We start from the raw sequence: 22,704 nt of genomic DNA, 5'->3' as shown, positions 1-22,704 counted from the left end.
CGGCCAGTGTACCAAAGTCTTACTACTGTAAGCTGCCTATGTGAGATGTACCACGCACCTATTAGACATAGGCCATAAAAATGACGTATGCACACACCATCCTCAAAACTGAAGCCCCAGGAGGAGAGTCAGTCCAAGGAATAGAGAGAGTGAATACATCCAAGATCACGAGAAGTAGGGAAGGGGGGTGGCACAAAATACTACAACAGAAAAGACAAGGACATATATTGTTATGGTAAGTTCAAATATAACTATTCTATGTCCTTCTATTCCTCTGTTGCAGTATTCTTTACATGAGGGAGAGTAACAAAGCTCATGCAGATAGGGAGGTGGAGCTAGATGATGAATTTTCCAGAAAGCCATGAAGAATGGCTCTGGCAAACCCAGCCTAGATCTGTAAATGGAATCCAGCTTGTAATGTTTGGTAAAGGTGTAGACAGGGGTCCAGGTAGCTGTCTCTAGGACAGAACTGGCATTTAAACCCTTGCGAAAGGCACTAGAAAAGGCCACTGTTCCTGTGGAGTGAGCTCTGACCAAAGAGGCAGGGGTTTTCCCATGGCAGACACAGCAGAATGTAATGGTTTTGGAAATCCAGTTAGAAATTGTTTGTTGGACACAGGTAGCCCCAGAGCCCTAGTATGGAATGAGACAAACAACTGGTCTGATTTCCTAATAGACTTAGTTTTGTGAAGGCACAATCTGAGTTGTCTGTGCACATCAAGCATGTGCAGAATCTTCTCACTAGTGTCTTGGGAGAAAGGAAAAAGGCTGGTAGGTGGGCAGCCTGGTATAAAAACAACTCATTAACCACTTTGGGCATAAAGGTGGGATTGGTGTGAAGGGAGAAGGGTGGGATTTGTGAAAGATTAAAAACAGGGGAGATGGCATCAGGGCCTGAAGCTCAGAGACCCTTCTGGCAGAGATTAGGGCTAGCATGAAAGACAGTTTTCCAGGTGCAGTGTTTTAAGAAGCCAGAGGAAGCTGGCTAGAAGTGTGTGAGGGGAGGCTTCTCTAGCATGAAGTGTAGGTCTCAGGGAGGGACTCCCAGGGGGTCTAATGTGGACAACGCCTTTAAAGAACTGTTTGGCCTCAAATCTAGAGGCTAAAGGGGGGTGAAAGAGGCATACATGCAGAAATTGCTGAAAGATGTGCTTTTACAGATGAATAAGCTAGGCCAGTATTGAGCAACTCACACAGGTATGTAAGAACCAAAGGGAGATCCCACAGTTAGTGGGTCCAGGTTATGCGAAAGGCACCACATCGAAAATAGTTTCCATTTGGATAAGTATTATTTCCTGGTATTGGGTGTCCTGGCCTCCTGCAGGACTTGAAGCACATCCTCTGAGAACAGGTGTTAAAAGGTATCAGGGCTCTATCACCCACAAAGTCAGCTGCAGAGTTGCCAAGTGTAGGTGGATGTGGCAGCCCTTGTGTTGTGTGAGCAGGTCCACTCTGTGAGGTAACTTGTGATGACTGCCCTTGGCTAGGTGCAGGCGAAGGGGGAACCAATGTTGTCTTGGTCAACAGGGAGTCACCAGCGAGATTCTTGGTTTGTCCTGATGAATCTTCAGCAGGACTTTTGGAATGAGAGGAAGGGGAGGGAATGCATAGAGAAACTTCTCCTTCCAGGATACTGATAGCGCATCCACTTCCGGTGCCAGGGGATGAGGTTGCCCGGCATAAATCCTGGAAGTTGTCTGTTCAGAGGGGAGGCAAACAAGTCTATCAGAGTACCCCACTGATGGACTATGTCCAGAAACACATCCCTGTGAAGCATCCATACGTGGGCCCAGGCTGTGTGTGCATCTGCTCAAGGTGTCTGCCACAGAGTTCTGATTGGACGAGATACAAACAGCCTGCACAGAAATCTGAAGTTGGGGGGTTATCTCCCAAAGTTGTAAAGCTAACCTGCACAGGAGGTAGGATTTGGCCCCCCCTGCTTGTTCACATACCAGAGAACAGTCACGTTGTCTGTGTAGATCCTCAACTGGCCTGGGCTGAGAAAGGACTGAAGAGCTAGAATAAATGCCTTCATTTCTTTTACATTTGTGTTCCTTTTTCTGAGAGGGAGACCATTGCCCTTGTACAGCATGTGGGCCCAAAACAGCTCCCCAGCCTGTATCGGAAGTACCTGTATAAAGGTCTTGAGTTGGGGGGCAGGGGTGGATGGGTAGTCCCGGGTTGAAGGACATTTGCTGGATCCACCAAAGAAGTTCCTTCTTTAAGCATGGTAGGAGCGGAATTTGAAATTCCAGAGGGTAAGCATGTTGTGTCCACACTGACTTCACGAACCATTGAAATTTTTGCATATGAAGCCTTGCCAGAGGCAGCATAGGTATGGTGGAAGCCATCAGTCCAAGGTTCTTGAGAAACTGCCTTGCTAACAAAAGGTGCAGGGGAAGGAGGTCTGAAAAGGTCCGACAGAGTTCCTGTGCCTTTTGAGGAGGAAGATCATTCTGTCTGTTTGGACTCTGCAAACCAGAAAGACATGGTCTTGGGATGGGGTGAGGGCAGATTTTTTGAAGTTGACTGTGAATCCTAGTTATTGTAGAATGACAATGCCTGAGTGGAGGTTCCTCTGCAGATCCTCTGGGGCACGTTCCTGCAGCAGGAGGTTGTCCAGAAAATGGAACATTTGAATGCCTTGGAGACTGCAGAATGCAACTACTGGGGCAAAGCATTTTGTGAAAACCCTTGGGGCTGTAGAAAGTCCAAAATGCAAGGCCAAGAAATTACAGTCCCAGGATGCCACAGAAACCAAGAAATTTCCTGAATTTGTGATGAATGTGAATGTGCAGGCAGGCGTCTTGGATGTCTATGGATGCCAGAAAGGCCTGTGGGAGGATCAGAGGAAACAAGGACTGTAGGGTGAGTATTCTGAAGGAGGGCACCCTTAGGAAGGTGTTGAGGAAGGAGAGATCTAGAAAGGGTCTCCAGGGGCTATCATTTCTGGGTACCAGGAACATACAGGAGTAGAAGCCTGTTCCTTGTTGGTGTGTGGGCACTGGTTATATAGTTCCCTGTTCCAGAAGGTCTGTCAATACCTGGGGAAAAAGGGGTACCTGTTCTGCAGGTGACTGTGGGATACCCCTGAAGGGAGGCACCTTGTTGCCATACCATGAAATATCCATGTTTTATGATGTTCAAGGTCCAAGCATCTTGTGTGATGCTTTCCCAAGCTGGAAGGGATAGGGACAGGTGTAGGGAAAGAGGGGTAGAGCTCAGAAGTCCTGAGGAGTCAGGAAGAAACTGCTCTGTCTGGAAAAGGCTGCCTACTGCGATGGGAGGAGGAGGGAAGGGTAGTTGCTGTGGAATTTGGGAAATGGTGAAACCAGGTTGTGTTTGAATGCAAAGCCAACTAGCAGCTGTTCAGATTTTCTGAGAGGCTTAGTCCTGTCCAAATAAAATCTAAATTGCCTGTGCACGTCCAGAGAGTGCAGTATTCTTTCCCCTTTGTTTTGTGGATTAGGGAAAAAAGTAGGCAAATGAATGGACTGATTTAGGGCCACACTAGACACCACCTTGGGCATAAAGAAAGGAGGTAGGATTTGGTCCCCCCTGCTTGTTCACATACCAGAGAACAGTCACGTTGTCTGTGTAGATCCTCAACTGGTCTGGGCTGAGAAAGGACTGAAGAGCTAGAATAAATGCCTTCATTTCTTTTACATTTGTGTTCCTTTTTCTGAGAGGGAGACCATTGCCCTTGTACAGCATGTGGGCCCAAAACAGCTCCCCAGCCTGTATCGGAAGTACCTGTATAAAGGTCTTGAGTTGGGGGGCAGGGGTGGATGGGTAGTCCCGGGTTGAAGGACATTTGCTGGATCCACCAAAGAAGTTCCTTCTTTAAGCATGGTAGGAGCGGAATTTGAAATTCCAGAGGGTAAGCATGTTGTGTCCACACTGACTTCACGAACCATTGAAATTTTCGCATATGAAGCCTTGCCAGAGGCAGCATAGGTATGGTGGAAGCCATCAGTCCAAGGTTCTTGAGAAACTGCCTTGCTAACAAAAGGTGCAGGGGAAGGAGGTCTGAAAAGGTCCGACAGAGTTCCTGTGCCTTTTGAGGAGGAAGAGACACACTATCATTCTGTCTGTTTGGACTCTGCAAACCAGAAAGACATGGTCTTGGGATGGGGTGAGGGCAGATTTTTTGAAGTTGACTGTGAATCCTAGTTATTGTAGGATGACAATGCCCGAGTGGAGGTTCCTCTGCAGATCCTCTGGGGCACGGTCCTGCAACAGGAGGTTGTCCAGAAAATGGAACATTTGAATGCCTTGGAGTCTGCAGAATGCAACTACTGGGGCCAAGCATTTTGTGAAAACCCTTGGGGCTGTAGAAAGTCCAAAATGCAAGGCCAAGAAATTACAGTCCCAGGATGCCACAGAGAAACCAAGAAATTTCCTGAATTTGTGATGAATGTGAATGTGCAGGCAGGCGTCTTGGATGTCTATGGATGCCAGAAAGGCCTGTGGGAGGATCAGAGGAAACAAGGACTGTAAGGTGTGCATTCTGAAGGAGGACACCCTTAGGAAGGTGTTGAGGAAGGAGAGATCTAGGATGGGTCTCCAGGGGCTATCATTTCTGGGTACCAGGAACATACAGGAGTAGAAGCCTGTTCCTTTTTGGTGTGTGGGCACTGGTTATATAGTTCCCTGTTCCAGAAGGTCTGTCAATACCTGGGGAAAAAGGGGTACCTGTTCTGCAGGTGACTGTGGGATACCCCTGAAGAGAGGCACCTTGTTGCCATACCATGAAATATCCATGTTTTATGATGTTCAAGGCCCAAGCATCTTGTGTGATGCTTTCCCAAGCTGGAAGGGATAGGGACAGGTGTAGGGAAAGAGGGGTAGAGCTCAGAAGTCCTGAAGATTCAGGAAGAAACTGCTCTGTCTGGAAAAGGCTGCCTACTGCGATGGGAGGAGGAGGGAAGGGTAGTTGCTCTGGAATTTGGGAACTGGTGAAACCAGGTTGTGTTTGAATTCTTTTAACACTTTACTCTTTTCCTGGAGTGATTCGAAGAGATTAGCTGAGGCCTGACCAAATAATGGAGAATTGTCAAGGGGAGCATTCATGACCTTCGCCTTGATGTCCTCAGAGAGAGGTTGAAGCCTTAACCATGCAAACCCTCTCAACACTGAGGCAGAGGCAACTGCCTTACAGGTAGCCTTAACAGCATCATAGCTGCATTTTATTGAGTGACAGGCCACCTGGAAGGAAGCAGCAATCGGGGAAGAGGCCAAAGCATTGTTTTCTGAATTAGGCATGTGAGAGACAATTTTATATAGTTGAGATACAAGTTTTAGGGAATACTTGGTCATATGAATATGACAGTTCAAAGCCCTAAATGCTAAGGTAGCCAAAGTATATACTTTTTCCCATAACCACCCTAGATGTCTGTTGTCTTTTTCAGATGGAACAACAGAGGTGGAAGGAAGGGACCTTGAAGCTTTGTCTGAGGCCAAAGAAATAACTGAGAGGTCTGCAACAGGGGCTTTAATGAGGAAGTTGCCATACTGAGGGACTTAAGAGTATCTGCCCGGCTTCTTAGGAGCAGGAGGCTGAGAGTTAGGGTGTAGGAACTTGGAAGCAAAGGCACAAAAGCAGGGACCACCAGTGGAATAGCTGAGTGACTGGGGGGGTTCCAACTGGAGAAGGTCACAGTACCTCTTCTGGACATCAGACATTTGAAAGCTGTCCCATTTGAAGTGGTCCCTCATTTTTATAAGGGTTTCTCCAAATGAAATTTCCTCCATAGGGGAGTCCGTCCCATTAGTCTCGGGATTTGTGAGGAGTAGGCCAGGGAGTCACTGTCATCATCAGATGAAAGTTCTTCCTCAGATTCAGGCTTTTGTCTGACACTTTTTTTGGGAGAGGTAGGCCAGGAGAAGGAAGGAGCAGGAGACCCAGCAGTAGGCCTCATTGACATGAAGGCCTTGAATAATCCTTGGGCAACATTTTGCCACTTTTTCTGGGGGTCTTGAGGAGGGGATATACGCTTAGTTTTTTGTCTTTTCTTAGCAGGCACATCCACCAATAAAGCCTGCATTCAAGTATGTCCGAATCGAGACTTCTTTCACAAGAATTAGCGTGATTCCCCTAAGGCCTTCCAACAGAATCAGCCTTGGTTCCCCCCTGGACATCTGTACCAGATGCCTATTAGGCCTCTCTGGATGTGCTGTCATCCAGGTCTAAGGCGGCCAGCAAAACAGGCTTGGCCTGAGGATCCAGAGCAGAATGCATCTCCAGGCTACCATGCGCCTCGGAAGAGACATCCATGAGGAGAGGCACAGCTGAAGCCTCGGGCCTAAGCCTTTTGGCCTTCCACTTCATAATAGGCTCAGTCGTTGGGCAGGAGAAACCCTCCATTGAGCTTTTGCCTAGGATTTTTAAGCACTGGTTCTCTAAATAAATTGCGAGGGATGAAAGTCTGTTCCAAACAGTCTTGGAAACAAACGACTGGCAGATAGAACAGTTCTTATGGCTGTGGTTGGGTCCAAGGCAAAAAAAAGACATTAAGAGTGACTGTCTTTGTGTGGAATCTGCCTTCCACAATCACACTTCCCTTTCTTGGATGACATTAACTCAAGGAAAAAAGGATAAAGCAGCTAAAGACAAAAACAGATTCCCCAACAGGGTACTTACCTTTGAAGAAACACTCAGCAGAGCGACATCCAGGAATGGCAACACAACTGGCAGCAAAGAAGGTCTGAGGGTGGTGCGCATGTACGTTACTTTTATGGCCCATGTCCAATAGCTGCCTACATGAGACATACCACACACCTTACAGTAGTAAAAGACTTTGGTATACTGGCCATCGGGTTGCCTGGGCAGGGAACTTCCCTCAAGTAAAGAATACTGCAACAGATGAATAGAAGGACATCTCTGGTTGCCCTAGACATAGGTGCATTGTCGCAACAGAAATACATATGGTGAACATGACTGGGGCTGAAATGAGACCAATGCAGAAGAACTCAAACCTAGAAACAGTTCCATCTGTGAAGCACAGGAACCTTTGGGACAGCCTGCAAACACTGATACACAGGTAAACATTACGAAGATCTTCAGAAGGTCACACAGGTCACTGATAATGGCCAATCTGTTCACATAGCTTACCTGGATCATCCTATGTTGACACTGTAAAACAAGCTAAATGCCTTAAAAGTAGAGCCATATGTGGTTCGGCAGACAGTCGATGGTTTAAAAAGACAGAACCCATATAGTTAAAGTGGCAGGCACCTTCACAACAGTTATGAAGGTAACTAGTAGTGTGTCCCAGGGTTCAGTACTGGAGCCTCTCCTTTTCAGCATCTATGCCTCTGATCTCTACACAAGGAATTAAGGCCTTTAGCTAACTAAAAATGTAAATGACTTCAAGCTGTGTGCTACCCTCCCCACTTCAGTATCTATGTTTCTCATCTCCAGACTGGGAATTAGGACCTTTAGTTAACTAAGTCCACAGATGACTACAAATTGTGTACTACAGTTAAATTGCCCTTTGATACCCACTCACTACAGCAGGAGCTGACCCACATAAACAAAGCAGTGTAAGGGGAAATGGGCAAAAATAATGTGGAAAGTACAGTAGTTTACACTTACCATAAATGTAGATGTTCAAGTGTATTCACTGTTGCAGTCATCACATTTGGGTTATCTGCCTGCAGGTAGCCCTCAGTCGGCCTGAATACCAGACTCTTCAGATTTCTGCGTCGGATGCTGTCTCTTCTTCCACGATGTCAGGTCATCAGGGATATAAAACATGCAGCCGACGCCATTACATCAGCTTTTTTGTCCCAGATGTCAGGTGCCCCCACAATAGGAAGCAATTGTATGGTATGGTACACTCCCATCAAAAAGCAAATACACCAGAAAAAATAAATATACCAAACAAGAAGGAAAGATAGAGCCAAGAGAAGTCAGGGGGCTGGAGGGAGGGTAACCAGGACTGCAACAGTGAATACACTCGAACATCTACATTTATGGTAAGTGTACACAACTGTACTATGTTCTTCATGTTTCACTGTTGCAGTCATCATATTTTGGCTGATTCCCAAAGCTAAGGAAGGGAGGAGGAAGTTAAAGAGCATTAGGACCAGCTATTAAGCCCTGCAAGACTGCAGTGGCAAATCCAGCTCTGGATTTAGAAAAGATAGGCATGTGGTAATGCTTGGTGAAGGTATGTACAGAGCTCCAGGTAGCAGCTTCTAGGATGTCCCTGGTAGGGACTCCTCTGAGAAAAGCCGCAGAGGTAGATGCAGCCCTGGTGGAATGTTATCTTATCCCCTGTGGGGTAGGTTTTCCATGGTGCTTGTAGCAGAAATGAATGCAATAGGCTATCCATTTGGAAATGGTTTCATTTGAAAAGGCCTTCCCCTCTGCCACTGCAGCAAAGCCAACTAGCAGCTGTTCAGATTTTCTGAGAGGCTTAGTCCTGTCCAAATAAAATCTAAATTGTCTGTGCACGTCCAGAGAGTGCAGTATTCTTTCCCCTTTGTTTTGTGGATTAGGGAAAAAAGTAGGCAAATGAATGGACTGATTTACGGCCACACTAGACACCACCTTGGGCATAAAGAAAGGATTAGTCCTGAGGGAATCCCTGTCCGCATAGAAGATAATGAACGGTTTCACTGCCACGAGGGCATGTAATTTAGACACTCTTCTTGCTGAAGTGATGGCTTGAAGAAATGCTGTTTTCCAAGAAAGGAATTTCAACTCTGCTGTTGCAGTTGGCTCAAGGGGGGGGGCTTTTCCAATACAAAGTTAAGGTCCCAGGCTTGAGTGGGAGCTCTCCTGGGGGGGGGGGTCTTAAATTTTTGGCCACTCTAAAGAAATGTTTTAGCAAGGGGTGAGAGAAGAAAGGGGCTCTGTATTATAATGTGCTGAAATGGCAGAGGCATGAATTTTAATTGACGAGAAGAGCAGGCCCTTGTGGAGCATTTCTGTTAAGTACTGTAGAATACGAGGTAAGCTGGGCACCGTTGTGCCCATCCCGAGCCTGGCTCCAGGAACAGTATATTTTCCACTTTTCAGCATAGGATTTTCTAATACTAGGCCTCCTTGCCTCCAGAATGACATCCAGCACCTGCTTACTGAGGGATGCTAGAGGAGAGCTCAAGGAATTAGCCAGGCTGCAAGGTTCAGGGTTTGAAGCTGAGGGTGCAGAATCTGGCCCACTGCTGGGACAGCAGGGAAGGGGTCTGAGGCAGGTGCCATGGTTGCAGGAGTGTCATACTGCACAAGTGGGGGTACCATTGCTGACATGGCCAGTTTGGTGCAATCAGCATTATCCTTGGCTTGTCCTGTTTGATCTTTAGTAGAACCTTCAAGAGGATAGGCATAGGGGGAAAGGCATAAACCGAGAGGCTTTCCCAGGTAAAGGACAGGGCATCCACTTTCCAAGCTTGACTGTGGGGAGTTCTTGTGTAGAATTTGTTCAATTGGTAGTTCTGAGGGGAGGCAAACAGGTCTACCTCTGGAGCCCTCCATTTGTTCCTCAAGAGATTGAATATTTTGGGTTCTAGTTTCCATTCGTGTGGGTCCATAAGATTTCTGCTTAGGTAGTCTGCCAGTGAGTTTAGTTTGCCTGGCAGGAATTGAGCTTGTAGGTGTACTTGGCAGCTTAAGGTTGTGTTCCACAGAGCCATGGCTAGTCTGCAGAGAGGGTACGAGTGGGTTCCCTCCTGCTTATGTACCACATAACTGTGGTGTTGTCGGTCTTTACCAATAGTTGTCCTGGAAGAATACGGTCTTTGAAGGCTGACAAAGCATTCTGTACAGCTAACATTTCTTTTTGATTGATATGCAGGTGTATCTGTCTCAGGTTCCATTTGCCCTGAATGCACTGCCCTGCCATGTGAGCCCCCCATGAATAGTCTGATGAGTCTGTTGTTAGGGTTTGGGCGGCAGGGGGGTAGAGTGAAAGGGAGTCCCTTGTTGTGGTAGCAGGCCTCTGCCCATCAAAGGAACTCTGTATTCATACAAGAAATGATAGAAATCATTGTTTCCAGGTCCTGAGAATGTTGACACCATAGGCTTTTTAGATACCATTGGAGTTTCCTCATATGCAGTCTTGCATATGGAATTAGTAGAATGCAAGAGGCCATGAACCCCAGGGCTTGCAGTATTTTCCTTGCAGATAGCTGGGGTTTTGTGGCCCATAGTTTGAAGTAGGTTGTCAAATAAACTTGTTTCTCTGGAGTGAGGAATGCCATCTGGGAAGCTGTGTTCAAGCTTGCTCCCAGGAATACAATCTGTTGGCAGGGTACTAGGTGAGATTTCTTTATGTTGATGGTGTACCCCAGTGATGTTAGAAGTTTCTTTACGAATGCCAGGTTTTGTAATAGCAAGTCCTGGCTTTCTGCCTGAATCAGACAATCGTCCAAGTGTGGGTAAATTTGAATATTTCTCTGCCTGCAAAATGCAATGGCTGGAGCTAGACACTTTGTGAATACCCTGGGTGCAGTAGATAAGCCAAAGGGAAGTGCAGAGAACTGATAGTGCATGGAGCCTGCCCTGAACCGTAGGTATTTCCTGCAAGATTCCCTTATTGGGATGTGCAGGTAAGCTTCCTTTAAGTCTAAGGCTGCCAGCCAGGCATCCTTGGCTAGCATAGGAAGAAGCTGCTGAGTTAGCATTTTGAATTTTGGAACTACCAGAAAGGTGTTGAGAATAGAGAGGTCCAGGATAGGACGCCAGGAGTTGTCTTTTCTGGGTACCAGAAAAAGTCTTGAATAAAAACCTTGTCCCCTTTGTTCTGCTGGGACAGGTTGAACAGCCCTGATACTGAGAAGAGAGAGAACCTGCTATTGGGCCTCCGCCCATTGATCTGGGGGTAGGTCTGGCCAACCACTTGGGGTTGGTAGTGTGTGGAAGTGGAATCTGTATCCTTGGGAAACTATGTTCAAAACCCATTTGTTCTGGGTAATGAGTTCCCAGTTTTTTGCATGCAGGGCGAGCTTTTCTCCTAAGGGAGCAGGTAGTTGAGCAGGGCTTGGAAGGGTTAAGGTTAAGTCATTGTGCCATTTTTCCGTAGGGGGGATGGCTTACTACTCCCTGCTTGGGAAGTGGGAGCCCTCCACTGCTTAGGTCTGTGCGTAACCTGAGACTGTAGCCTAGGTGGTCTGCTGTTCCTGGGTTTGGACTGAGAAGGCCTGGAAGGGACTGGAAAGGACCAGCTCTTTGAAGGCCAATGCCTACTGAATCTGGGAGGCTGTACTTGTAGGAAATATTTAACAGTTTGCATAGATTTAGCTTTTTCCTCCATCCTTTTGAAGGCTTATTCTGCTTTGTTGCCAAAAAGGTGGCCTTGGTTTAAGGGAGCATCCAGTAATTTAGCTTTAACATGATCTGGCAAGTTTTGTTCTTTAAGCCAAGCATGCCTTCTAAGTACAGACCCAGTGACAGCAGCCCTGCAGGATGCTTCTAAAGCATCAAAACCACACTGCAAAGTATGTTTACCAACTTGTTCTGCAGAATGCATTAAATCTTGCAATTCTTTGTGTTCAGCACAGTCAGGAATCAACATAATTTTCTGTTTAAGTAGTCCCACGATATGCTGCTGATACTTTAACATATGAAACTGGCAATTTAAAGCCCTAATGGCCAAAGTAGCAGAATTGTATACCTTCTTACTCCATCTGTCTAAAGCTCTAGAATCTCTATCAGAAGGGGTAGGATTTTTGGCAGCAGTAGCCTTAATGCCTTCTGATCCTTGGGAAATGGTCTCTGGATCCGCAGAAGGATTTTTGAAGAGGAACTTGTGAGAGTCAGGTACTCTGTAGTACCGGTCAAGTTTTCTGGGAGATGGAGATAAAATGTCTGAGGTAAGGCTAGGTTCCAAGAAAGCATCATCTACAATGTCCAGAACAGGAGGGATAGCTCAAGGCCTGTGTTGAGGCAGGAGTAAGAATTCCCTAAGTCTCTTTTTGGACTCAGAGTAATCCTGGCTTTCCCAGTGGAAATGCTCCCTAAGACTATGCAAGGCTTCACCGAAAGAAAAATCTTCTGGAGGGGAAGCAGAGGGAATGGAATCCTCTGCATCAGAATCCTCATAAGTAGATAAGAGCAAATCCTGGTAATCAGAAGGAGCAGAAATATCAGATTCTTGATCAGAAGAATCAGAAAGAAATTCAGTTCTAGGTCTCTTAGAGGGGGAAGGCTGGCTTCCCCTAATTAAGGTAATAAGGTCTTTAGCCATTCTAAGCATTTGTTTTTGAGGCATATGGGCCTGAGCCCGCGGTTTGGTCATCGGTTTTTTAGGCATAGTACAAGTTTTTGTCCTGTGGGATTCGGAACTTCTGGATGGAAATGATGGCGTCAGTTTAAAATTAATGTCTGTAGGCCTGAATACACCCTCAGAAGCCAGTGCCTGCACAGCAGCTCCGGACCCATCCAAGGTAGAGACATCCGCAGGTTCCACAGTCGAAGTATCTCCTGGCATACCGGACTCCAAATGGGTCTCAGTAGAGGCCTGCGAGTCTGAAGTAGAGGGTATCAGGGGCTGCGAAAGCACCTCATTGAGTAACGGCAGACTGGCGACTAGCTTAACGGAAGCGTCGTTGGCAGCTTTGGACCTATGCGGTCTGTCTCTGTCTTTATCCTTACATTTTTTTCGGAAGATCAGTAGTCGGATGGCTTACCACAGCCATTTCAGAGTACTGAGATAGAGTACAAAAGAAATTGGCTGCAAAAATAGTCCAACGACGAATAGTTCAGCGGTTGAACAAGGCACAAAACCGACAGCGAGAGACGTCGTGGTCTGGGCCTAAACAAGGGGTGCAGTAAGAATGAAAATCTCTACGAGATATTTGCTTTCCACAGGCAAGACAATTGTTAACTTTTACTGACATCGGTTGGAGCAAGAAAAAGGATCCCCAATGGGGTACTTATCTTTTTTGAAGACTTCGGGTCTGAAACTCAAAAACGAAAATTTCAGGAGATGGCCGACCAGCACTTGCGAACTGCTTCTGCTTCAGGCACCGCAAGAAAGACTGATGTAATGGCATCGACTGCATGTTTTATACCCCTGACGACCTGATATCATGGAAGAAGAGACAGCATCCGACGCAGAAATCCGAAGACTCTGGTATTCAGGCCAGCTGAGGGCTACTTGCAGGCAGATAACCCAAATATGATGACTGCAACAGTGAAACACGAAGAACATCTGTAGTACTGTCACATTTTGTAAGTAACTCTCTCCTTACGTAGTCAGGGATCTTGGAACCAGAATTGATGACTCCTCCTTTTCCTTCAACCATCACATAGCAGCAGTAGTCAGAAAATCCTTCTAATTACCCTCTCACTCAGCTGTTATCCTAGAAACAACTTCTGCCACACTGAAAATCATCTACATAATGACATTTGCTATGGTCAAAACTGTGGTCAACTGAGACAACCTTTCTTTGGCAAGTCCATCAGACAAATGTGCTGGTTGGAACTTTTTTCATCAGACCACCACTTATTCCAGATAAGGTACTCTCAAGAAAAAGATTGACTATGCAAAAACATATTTTCCAAGGAGGTAAACTGACCAAAAGTCCTTGTTAGGTGGCTGAATCATAGGACTGTATGTGGTGAAAGTCTTTTTAAAATTGACTATGCTGATCAACATACTGTGAGTCCCTGACCAAAATGCAAAGTCCAGGGAGGACACAAACTCTATCAGCCCTCTACTGGACAACAGCTACTGTGGTGGTGTGGCAGAAGCAAATTCAGTAGTCACCTTATCAATATCTGAAGTTTGGGAAACCATTCTGGGACACTTCCAGAAGGACTGAAAGGTGTTCTGGAGAGTCCTTTCCAGAGAAAACAAGAACAAGCAGTCAACAGGTGCTCTCTCTCCATTTTCATTCCAACATTCAAAGTCTCCCGAACTTCGGATCATCTGGGCGTGAGACAGCAGGAAATGTGTGCCCTCGCTTTCTCTGTCAACATCAAGCATAGGAGACTTCAAAGGGGAGTCAAAGTCCTTTTTCTTGCACCTCTTCTTCCTCATGGACCCGAGAAGAGTATCAAATGAGGAAGAAAAAGAACATCTATGCTCATTAGTGGATGAATAGACTCTCTGAGAAACCCTGAACATATTGTTCTTCTTGGGAGGAAAGTGAATAGGTGAGGTAGAGGCAGAGCCCCACGGCAAAGATCAGGCAATTGCAGGACAGTTCACATAGCAGAAAGTTGAAAGGATGGGGTTGACACTGAGGCTGGTACCACCAGCATTCATCTGGCTGAAGTGAGAAAGATCAACGCTGACTGGGAAGACACTGACACTGCTACTGACTTCCCAGCCTCGACTGTGAAGGAGAAGTACTTGTCACCAAAAAAGAAGACTATGAAGTGGGCACCAACTGCCCCAAAGGAGCACCTGATATTGAAGAAACAAGAGTCAATGTAGTGGTCACTCATTGGTACCAACTGCAAACCCGCCAGCACCAGGTTCAAGGGAATCACAGCTGCAATGACGATTGTTGTGGAGAAAGACTCAAAGGACATGGAGATCAAGGGGTTCCTAGGTTCAAAGATGAATATTATTCAACCAATCTATAGAACATTACAAGCCACGCCAATAACCATATTCCTCCAGCCTCAAAGTGGGCAACAGAAGATGGGAAAATTTGAGAGGACCCATCTAATTATCTAGGATTATCTTGTAGATGGCAGAGGTGCTACTTTGTTTGACATGTCATCAAAGTTTGTTCCAGAGATGGAGATATATTGGGATAGGAATTTATTATTCCAGTATGTCTTATCTGCTGATATAGATTTACTTATTTTAACTGTGTATATGAGGAACCATTTGTTCTGTGAGGGAATAGAAGATTAAGGAGGATCAGATCTTTCATGCTTCAACATCTAGGAGTCTAAAAGAGACTGAGCACAGACAAAGGGTTGCTAATCTGTCTGGATAATTGAGTGCCTTGAGGTCACTCAACTTTTAGGTACAAGCCTTTGAAATCTCCCAAGTGATACATTTAGACAAATACAGGCCAAAACCGGCATTCTAGTCAATAACTGGTCTGTTGAAAGATGATTAAAAGGAAATCAATACTTCTTTGTGTTCGGAGGAGAAGTCTTTGGGAATTGGATGAATTATGAAAGTCAAAAGATAAGAAATCAAAGAGTACCTACATTCTGCACAACAGTGTCTGAGTGGAGGGGTGTGCTACCTACATGATACGATATGGAAATGTTTTGTTTGCAAAATGAACTATACAACATTCTTTCACATTTAATTTCAGACTGTTGTTTTTGCACCAACTGTTAAGCTAATCTAACCTGTCACAATTTACAGTCATCTGCAAACTTAGATAAACCTAGACCAGGAGTGTTGGCCTAAAACAGGACTAGGATGGTAAAGTCAGCCTGGAGACCTGGTGAAGCACCACAATAGCCTCTACTAGCATCCCACAGTACAGATTCACAGCCAAGAACAGCTGGAGCTCTACTCACTATTGGGGCCTTCTGAAATACCCTTCACTTCCCATCAGAATCCAACATGGCAGGGGACAGAGCCTTAAGACAGGCAAAAGTAGGATGACTAACTGGTACGGCTACAGAGACAAGAAAACTACTGACAGGAGAGTCTATAACCTGTAGCAGCAGCATCTTAACTGAAGGCACGACAGTACAACAAACATGGCTGTCTTACAGTGGAATTGTTTCCCAGCAGTAACAGCTGTGAAACTCTTCTCCACAGGAGCAGAATACAGAAATGTTCAACCAGGGAAAGCTTCCCCAAACTGCCAACAGGAAGTACTAGCACCTTAACTATACAAGTTCCATGTGTTAGTCAGCTGTCCAGCTACATGACCATGTATGGATCTACTTTTAAGACACTTTGCTTGTTAACTATGCCAGCAAGGGAAATAGTGCCACATGCTTTGGCCCAATCCAGTTAAGCTCTGTGAACAGAATAACCACTAGTAACTGCTTGTGCAACCTTCATGAACGAGTTAACTAAACTCAATAGGAAGGATCTAGTTTTTTCATATAAGGGCTAAGTGTCCCCTTGGGTAGGGCATCACCGTTGCCGTTTGCCATACTTCATGGACAATCCTGCAGTTAAGCAACAAAATGGTGTCTGGAACAAAACATAAGCATGAAACAAATGTCTTTCAGTCACAGAATTCAAGTCCAACCAGACCAGCTTATTAACATGCAGCATCAAGTAAATAAAAAGAACAAAATATAAATGTGGTTTATGCTCCCTTTGATAACATTTGCTTCACAAGGTCTTCCAATAAACCTACCAGCAAACCTTTTTTTATAATAAATTGCAAATGCTTAGCAGATGGAATTTCTGAAGGACTGCCTAACATGCTAAAAAGTATTCAGCAAATGCATCTCTACATCATATGTTTACTTATTTACTTAATTTATTTTACATTTGTTTATTGGAAAAGTCCAACTGGACACATCCACTTTCAGTGGAGGCTTAGGAAGAAATCTCCACTTAAAGCTAATAATAGAGATGATCAAACAGACTAATAGTAGAAATTCACAGATACATAAATAGACTAAACATAATAAAACAGCAGAAAAATATAGAGGTTCTATGACCTATAATTAAATATAGAGAATAGACACACACACAATCAATTTCATGCACTTAAGTTTCAGCTAGTATTGGATATGCCCAGACTATTAAGTTTGTGGATTACATCTGCTTTTGAGTACACTAAAATAATTAAATGTTACTACATATGATGGATATCATGTATGAATTTGATTAGCTGATCACTGTTGTTGCAATCTGAAATTCTTGTGGGAAAGTAGGAGAGTAGTACTGTTGTGTGTGAATAGACTATCCGGGACTAGTACAGGTACATAGCCAAGTATTGATTAGACAGTAAAATTCAAAATAAGCCTAAAAACTAATGAAGATGAAGATGCAATGTGAGAGGGCAGTGTGTTCCATATTTCTGGTATGATGTTAGGGAAGAGGCAGTCACCAGCTGTGTTTTTGGCTTTAGTTACTTATAGAAGGAATTTGTCGCTGGAGCGGAGTGTCCTACTGCAGATATATGGTTAAAGTAGATTTTGGAGTGCAGGAGTACTGTCAAGCTGGTGTAGGATTTTCAGTGCAAAGTTAAGTTGATTGTATAGGAAAAGGTTAGTGAGTTCCAGCCATTTGAGTTGCTTTATAGCTATACAATGGTGCTTCCTGTAAGGAGAGTTAATTGCAAACCTGGCTATATTATTATAGCAGGAGTCAAGTTTGGTTAGTTCAGTCTTTCTACAGTTAATGAGAATTGGACCTTGAGGGACACAGAGTTACTGGAAGAAGAGGGGAGAGGTCTTGCTGCCATTGTGCTGCTTGGTGCCATCCATCCATATAGTTATGGAACCAGGCAATGGTTGCTTTGCTAAGACCTAGGCCAGAAAGAACATTTATGAGCTTACTATGTGAGATCATGTCAAAGGCTTTAGACAGATCAAGAAATATAGCCGATACATAACTAGCATTGTTTCTATGACAATTTCTTGTGTTGGTGAAAGATATAAGAGCAGTGGTAGTGCTATGGAATGATCGGAAGCCATGTTGACGGTTAGAGAGTAGATTAGTAAGTAAATGGTTCATTAACTGCGAGTGGGCACATCTCTCTAATATTTTAGATAGAAGGGAAAGAATGGCTATCGGTCAGTAGTTGGTTAGCTCAGTGGAAGTACCTCCTTTATGAAGTGGAATATAATATGAGCAGTTTTCCAGATGTAATTTTCAGATATGGATCTGTTAATAAGAACATAAACCAGGTAGGCGATAGCTTCAGCTGCTATTTGCAGAAAGAAAACAGGCATTTTTTCGGCAGCTAGTATTGTGAGTTTTAGTTTAAGCAGCATCTTTTTAAAAGTATTAGTGGAGACGGGCTGAAAGGAAAAGTTGTTGGTGACATGAGGTGTTGGAGGAACAGCAGGAGTGAGAGACTGGGAGTTTGATAAGGCAAGGATGGATTCAGTAAAATATTTCTTAAATTGAGTTGGTATGTTTTCTGTGATATCTGAGACAGTTGGGGATGGAGTACTAGATTCACTAGGGAAAAGGAAGTTGTTAATAGTTTCCCAGAACTTCTGAGGATTATTTTGGTGCTTTGTTTGTATGTTTTGGTAGTAGTTTTTTTGTTTAATTTCACTGCTTTCTTTGCTTTGTTTCTGAACTCTGGGTAGTTTTGTCTTGAGATTGGAGAATTATTTTTATGCCTCAGTTCCCAGGACTTGTCTCTACTTTTTATGAGGGATCGACCGGGTTTCTGTAGTAAGCCAGGGTGCAATAATGTCTTTGTTTCTGATTGTTCTGGGTAGAGCATGTCAGGTCAGGATGTCTAAAAAAGTAATGTTGAAGTGTGTAAAAGTGTCATCTAGGTTAAGCTGTTTAAGTGGAGTCCAGTTACAGCTCTTTAGAGCTGATAGAAAATTGCTGAGGTTAAAGTTCTTTTCATCTCTAATTAAGCGATAAATGGTGTGTTTTGTTTGATAGGTCCTCTGTTTTAGTAGAAAGGTTGGTGTATGGTCACTCAGAGTATCTGGGAGGCAGCCTGAGTGTGGGGAATGCATTGGTCTGTTTATCAAAATCCAGTCAAGTATTGACTGTCTTTTGGAAGTTTTGCCTGTTCTCATAGGGGCTTGAATTAGTTGTGTGAATCCGTAAAGGTTGATGTGACTAGTGGTATGTGTAGAATTACAGGTGAGCCAATTAATGTTAAAATCACCTAGGATGTTTGTTTCTGGTGGGAGTGCATTTACTGTCCACTGTAGTAAGTGTTCTAAAGTGGGTATACGGTTACCAGGTGGGATGTAGCCTCCAATGATATTAATTTGTTTGTTAGAGTTAATTTTTATTTTGCTGAGGATTACTTCTGCATTGTCAAAAGTTGGGGTGACTGGGTCTATAACTTCCAGTTTGAGATGATTTTTATATAGGAATGCTATACCACCCCCTCTTTTGTATATCCTGGTGCCAATATTTCATTGTTACTAACGTCTGGTTTTAGCCATGTCTCAGTCAGTACTACTATGTCTGGTGAATACAGGGATAGATTGGCATGCAAGGTCCTGTTGTTTTTGTTTTTGATACTTCTAATCTTTATATTCAGTAGAAGTAGGTCTGAAGATTTCCTTTGTAGATGCAATCTGATGTGGAAGCAAATGGTTTGTGGTGTGGATGGCTGAGATGGAGTGTGTACTGGGGTCCAAGGTTAGGGTGAATGTCACCACCTTAGTGATAGTTTTTTCAAGGGACTTGTCCTTACTGATAGTTTTTTTAGAATTTTTCAAAAGACTTATTATAAGTAAGGGAAAGTTTGGAGGTTTGATGGTGTAGTTTTAGCAAGAAGGGTGCAAAACAGGATGGGAGATGGGTTAATAAGAAAGGGGGAGATAAGATAATCAGTATGTATATTTTATCAATGTGAGGATAACAGAAGGATGAAGATTGGTAAGGATTATTTTCTATACGATTTACATGACAAGATGTCATATGTGAAAGTAATGCTAATATAGCCAGAGAGGAAATATGTGAGAAAGCAATGTTGGTGCCTCCCTGAGGAGAACTGTACACCTTCTGTCAAAACCTGCTGCAATCACCTTCTGTCTTAACATTTTAGGAAGCAATTCTAATAAGCCTAAGCCAGACAAACTAGGAAGCACTGTTATGCATGGAATCCTCAACTCTGACCATTGATTTAAGAAACTACTGTTTGGTGAGGGATTACAGTGTCAGTTTATGACCGCAAAAGAACCGTATTCAAATCCTCCAAACAACTCTGCAACATATATTTTAAAGTGAAATGCAGAAGGCTGTCAGAAACAACTTCAACATGGGATTTGCACAAGAGTATCGACCAGGAAGGTGCTTCCTATCTGTTATGCTCCATGTGACCACAAACGAACACAGACTTTGTGATAAAGCTCTCTATAAATAGGGAAGCAGACAGCAACATGGTGAGAGCTGCTATGTACGGAATGGACTCTGACCAATCCAGGCCAAATGAACTTGAGGGGCACAGGTGATAATGCAAAAATAGCAGGTACAGATTAAGATTGAGATTTCCTTTAAAATAATACTCTTCCAAACATTCCTGTGACTGATGCCCTTAGGGAGTGAGCAGTAATGAAAGTCTCTGCATGAAGGCAGTGGGAATGCCTTATGAATGGTATAAGAAGCACAGATAAGGCCAAGTGGCAGTCCTGAACTTCAGCATATGACAAAAAAGCAAGGACTTAATATGCCTGGGAAGCTTAAACCTTTCTGTATAATCATGGATGCTCTTCTAGGAAAACTGCAAGGAGATCAAAAGGATATGATGCAAGCAATCCACTTAAATTATGCAGAAGTGAAGTTTGTGGGATGTACTATCGAATAATAGCGGAGGGGACTCCTGCAAATCACACTGTTGCCCTTTTTTACTGAAAGATGATCATGCTGGTAAAACCACTTTAGAAATGATGGCTCGGTTTTAGACGCCAGCAGTATAAGGCTTTCCGTACAGCAGTTACTTATCCAAAGTATGTGTGGGTATACGCCAGCATGCATGTGAGCATTTTACCTACTACTAATGGCAGTCTGGTTTTTTAATTGCTCTAATACTATTCAAATACACACACTACCAAAAATATAATTCTAAAAATACACCACAGTACTGTTCAATTAATCTAGCGTATGGATTATGCCAAAATGAGAGAAAAAAGAAACTGTTACTAACCAATCTTTTGTTTACCCAGTCCATATGATCATACACAAGACTGCCTCCAAATTCTTCAGTCAACTGGCAAGGTTCTATATATCTGGTTAACTTATTAGCCGAGACTAAAATAACCTGGAATAAGAGGAAAACAAGTAAATGTTTACTTTTTCTGAGTAATGAAACAGAGCAGTCACTGCATCATTATATATTTTCATGCAACTAAATAAATTAAAACTCTTTCTTGCTTTTCTACCCAAGCACTTCTAAAAACTAAGGCAGTAAAAGATCTTGTACAACTCTTCCCTGGCAGTAAAGTCTATTAGTAAATTAACAAACATAGTGCAAGATGAGTCCTTCTAACATGCTATGCCTGCATATTATAAAATCTTTTTAAGGTGTTTAACTTAGCAACTTTATTTCTATTTAAAGTTTTGTACCTAACCTTTTGACATATGCTTCTACCAAGAACCATTACAAACACACAAGCTGAATCCCATAAGCCCCATGATCCATCTCTCTACTAGCACTCATACAGGGAGTATTAACAATAAACCTAACCAGGCTGACACCTAGCCGTCTGCATAGCTCTTTGACATCTTGGTCAGTTCCAATGTCCAGGGTCAGACACACAAGTATTTTGTTGACTTTTAACACACCTTCATCTTTTTCAAATGTGAAGGAGCATCTCTAACAGAGCAATGGATGCATCAGCCTTTATCATCAAAAAGCCTTGCTATGCCACCATGGGATATGGAAGTTTGTCCTTACAGAATCACAGCCCTCACTGTCTCACTGTTTAGGTCACAGTGGGTAGTCATACCAAATTGATTTTGCTGCAGCTTATGTTCTGCCCTTTCCATAATCCCAATACTCTCTTTCCAAACCAAGCTTCTACAGGCAAACTGACTAAACTCAACTTAATTTTCTTGTTGAATGTTAGGGACACAGGTAATAGTCCTTGGATCTACACCACTGCTAACAATAAATATAAGGAACAAAAACAACTAAGAAAAACAAAATCAAAAAGCACCTAAGAAAATAGGCACTGCTGCATGGGAATTTGGACCACACCAGACACACCCAAACAAGTTTCAAACAGCAGGGTTATAAATCCCTGGCTTCACCATCCATCCCCTATCTCACCTTTAGTTCACTTTCTAAAAGTGCTAGTTTATCCATTCCAAACTAACTGGTAATCTAACACACTATACATACACTATATATACATACATACACACACACACACACACACACACATTCCAGGATGACTAGTTATGCTGTTCACTTCATAAGACCATAGGAGATGCAAGGCAAATGAGTCTCAAAGACCATTTGTACCATGCCAGTATCAGCCCTCAAAGTGCCCTTGGCCGAGTGAGCCTCCAGGCATTTCTGTAGTTACCTCGTACTGACGCCTCTAGGTGTCAAATATTGCTTTTTGTATTTGTATTAATTCCAAAACTATGCTACAAACAAGGAATCATAAGACTTCGTCTTAAAGAATACACGATGGCAAACACAACTGTATTGATATGTGATCTCTGTCTAATGCAGTTAAACAGTGATTGAATATTATTTGCATTTTTTATTTGTACTGTAATAATTTTCATATTTCTCTAAATATCTTAACATTCAAGTAAAAAGTACAGTTTTGTACCTACCATAAATGTAGATGTTCGAAGATCAATATCAAAGACTGACATCAGATGACCGACTTCATATCCTCAGTCTTTTCTTGCCCCAGATGTCAGAAGACCCTAAACAGAAAGGTCAAAACCAAAGACAGCAAAAACAACCAACCACCCTTGTACTAATCATATGTACAATATATACAATATCCACAATATTTACAACCCAAACCACGCCTCTTAACAACAGAGGGAAGGACTGCAGCAATGTGGATCTTGAACATCTACATTTATGGTAGGTACAAAACTGTACTATGTTCTTCATCTCACATTGCTGCAGTCCACTGGGTTACACTTGGGTAGAATCCCAAAGCAGAGGTAAGGGAGGATGGCAAAATTA

At 43.5% G+C, this 22,704-nt stretch overlaps 1 protein-coding gene across 1 annotated transcript in view; it reads right to left on the bottom strand.

Annotated features, from left to right (window-relative positions):
* Positions 1-22,704, bottom strand: part of SESTD1 (SEC14 and spectrin domain containing 1) — a 1,957,182-nt gene that overhangs the window by 1,076,345 nt on the left and 858,133 nt on the right. The window contains exon 7 of the mRNA XM_044075265.1: positions 20,695-20,808. Coding sequence (XP_043931200.1) covers positions 20,695-20,808 — 114 coding nt within the window. The remainder of the gene's footprint in view (positions 1-20,694; positions 20,809-22,704) is intronic.

Source organism: Protopterus annectens, chromosome 6.part0, assembly GCF_019279795.1.
Source record: "Protopterus annectens isolate FY-2018-M chromosome 6.part0, PAN1.0, whole genome shotgun sequence".
Lineage (NCBI taxonomy): Eukaryota > Metazoa > Chordata > Ceratodontiformes > Protopteridae > Protopterus > Protopterus annectens.
Note: the sequence above shows the minus strand (reverse complement) of the source record. Positions and strands in the feature narration are given on the sequence as shown.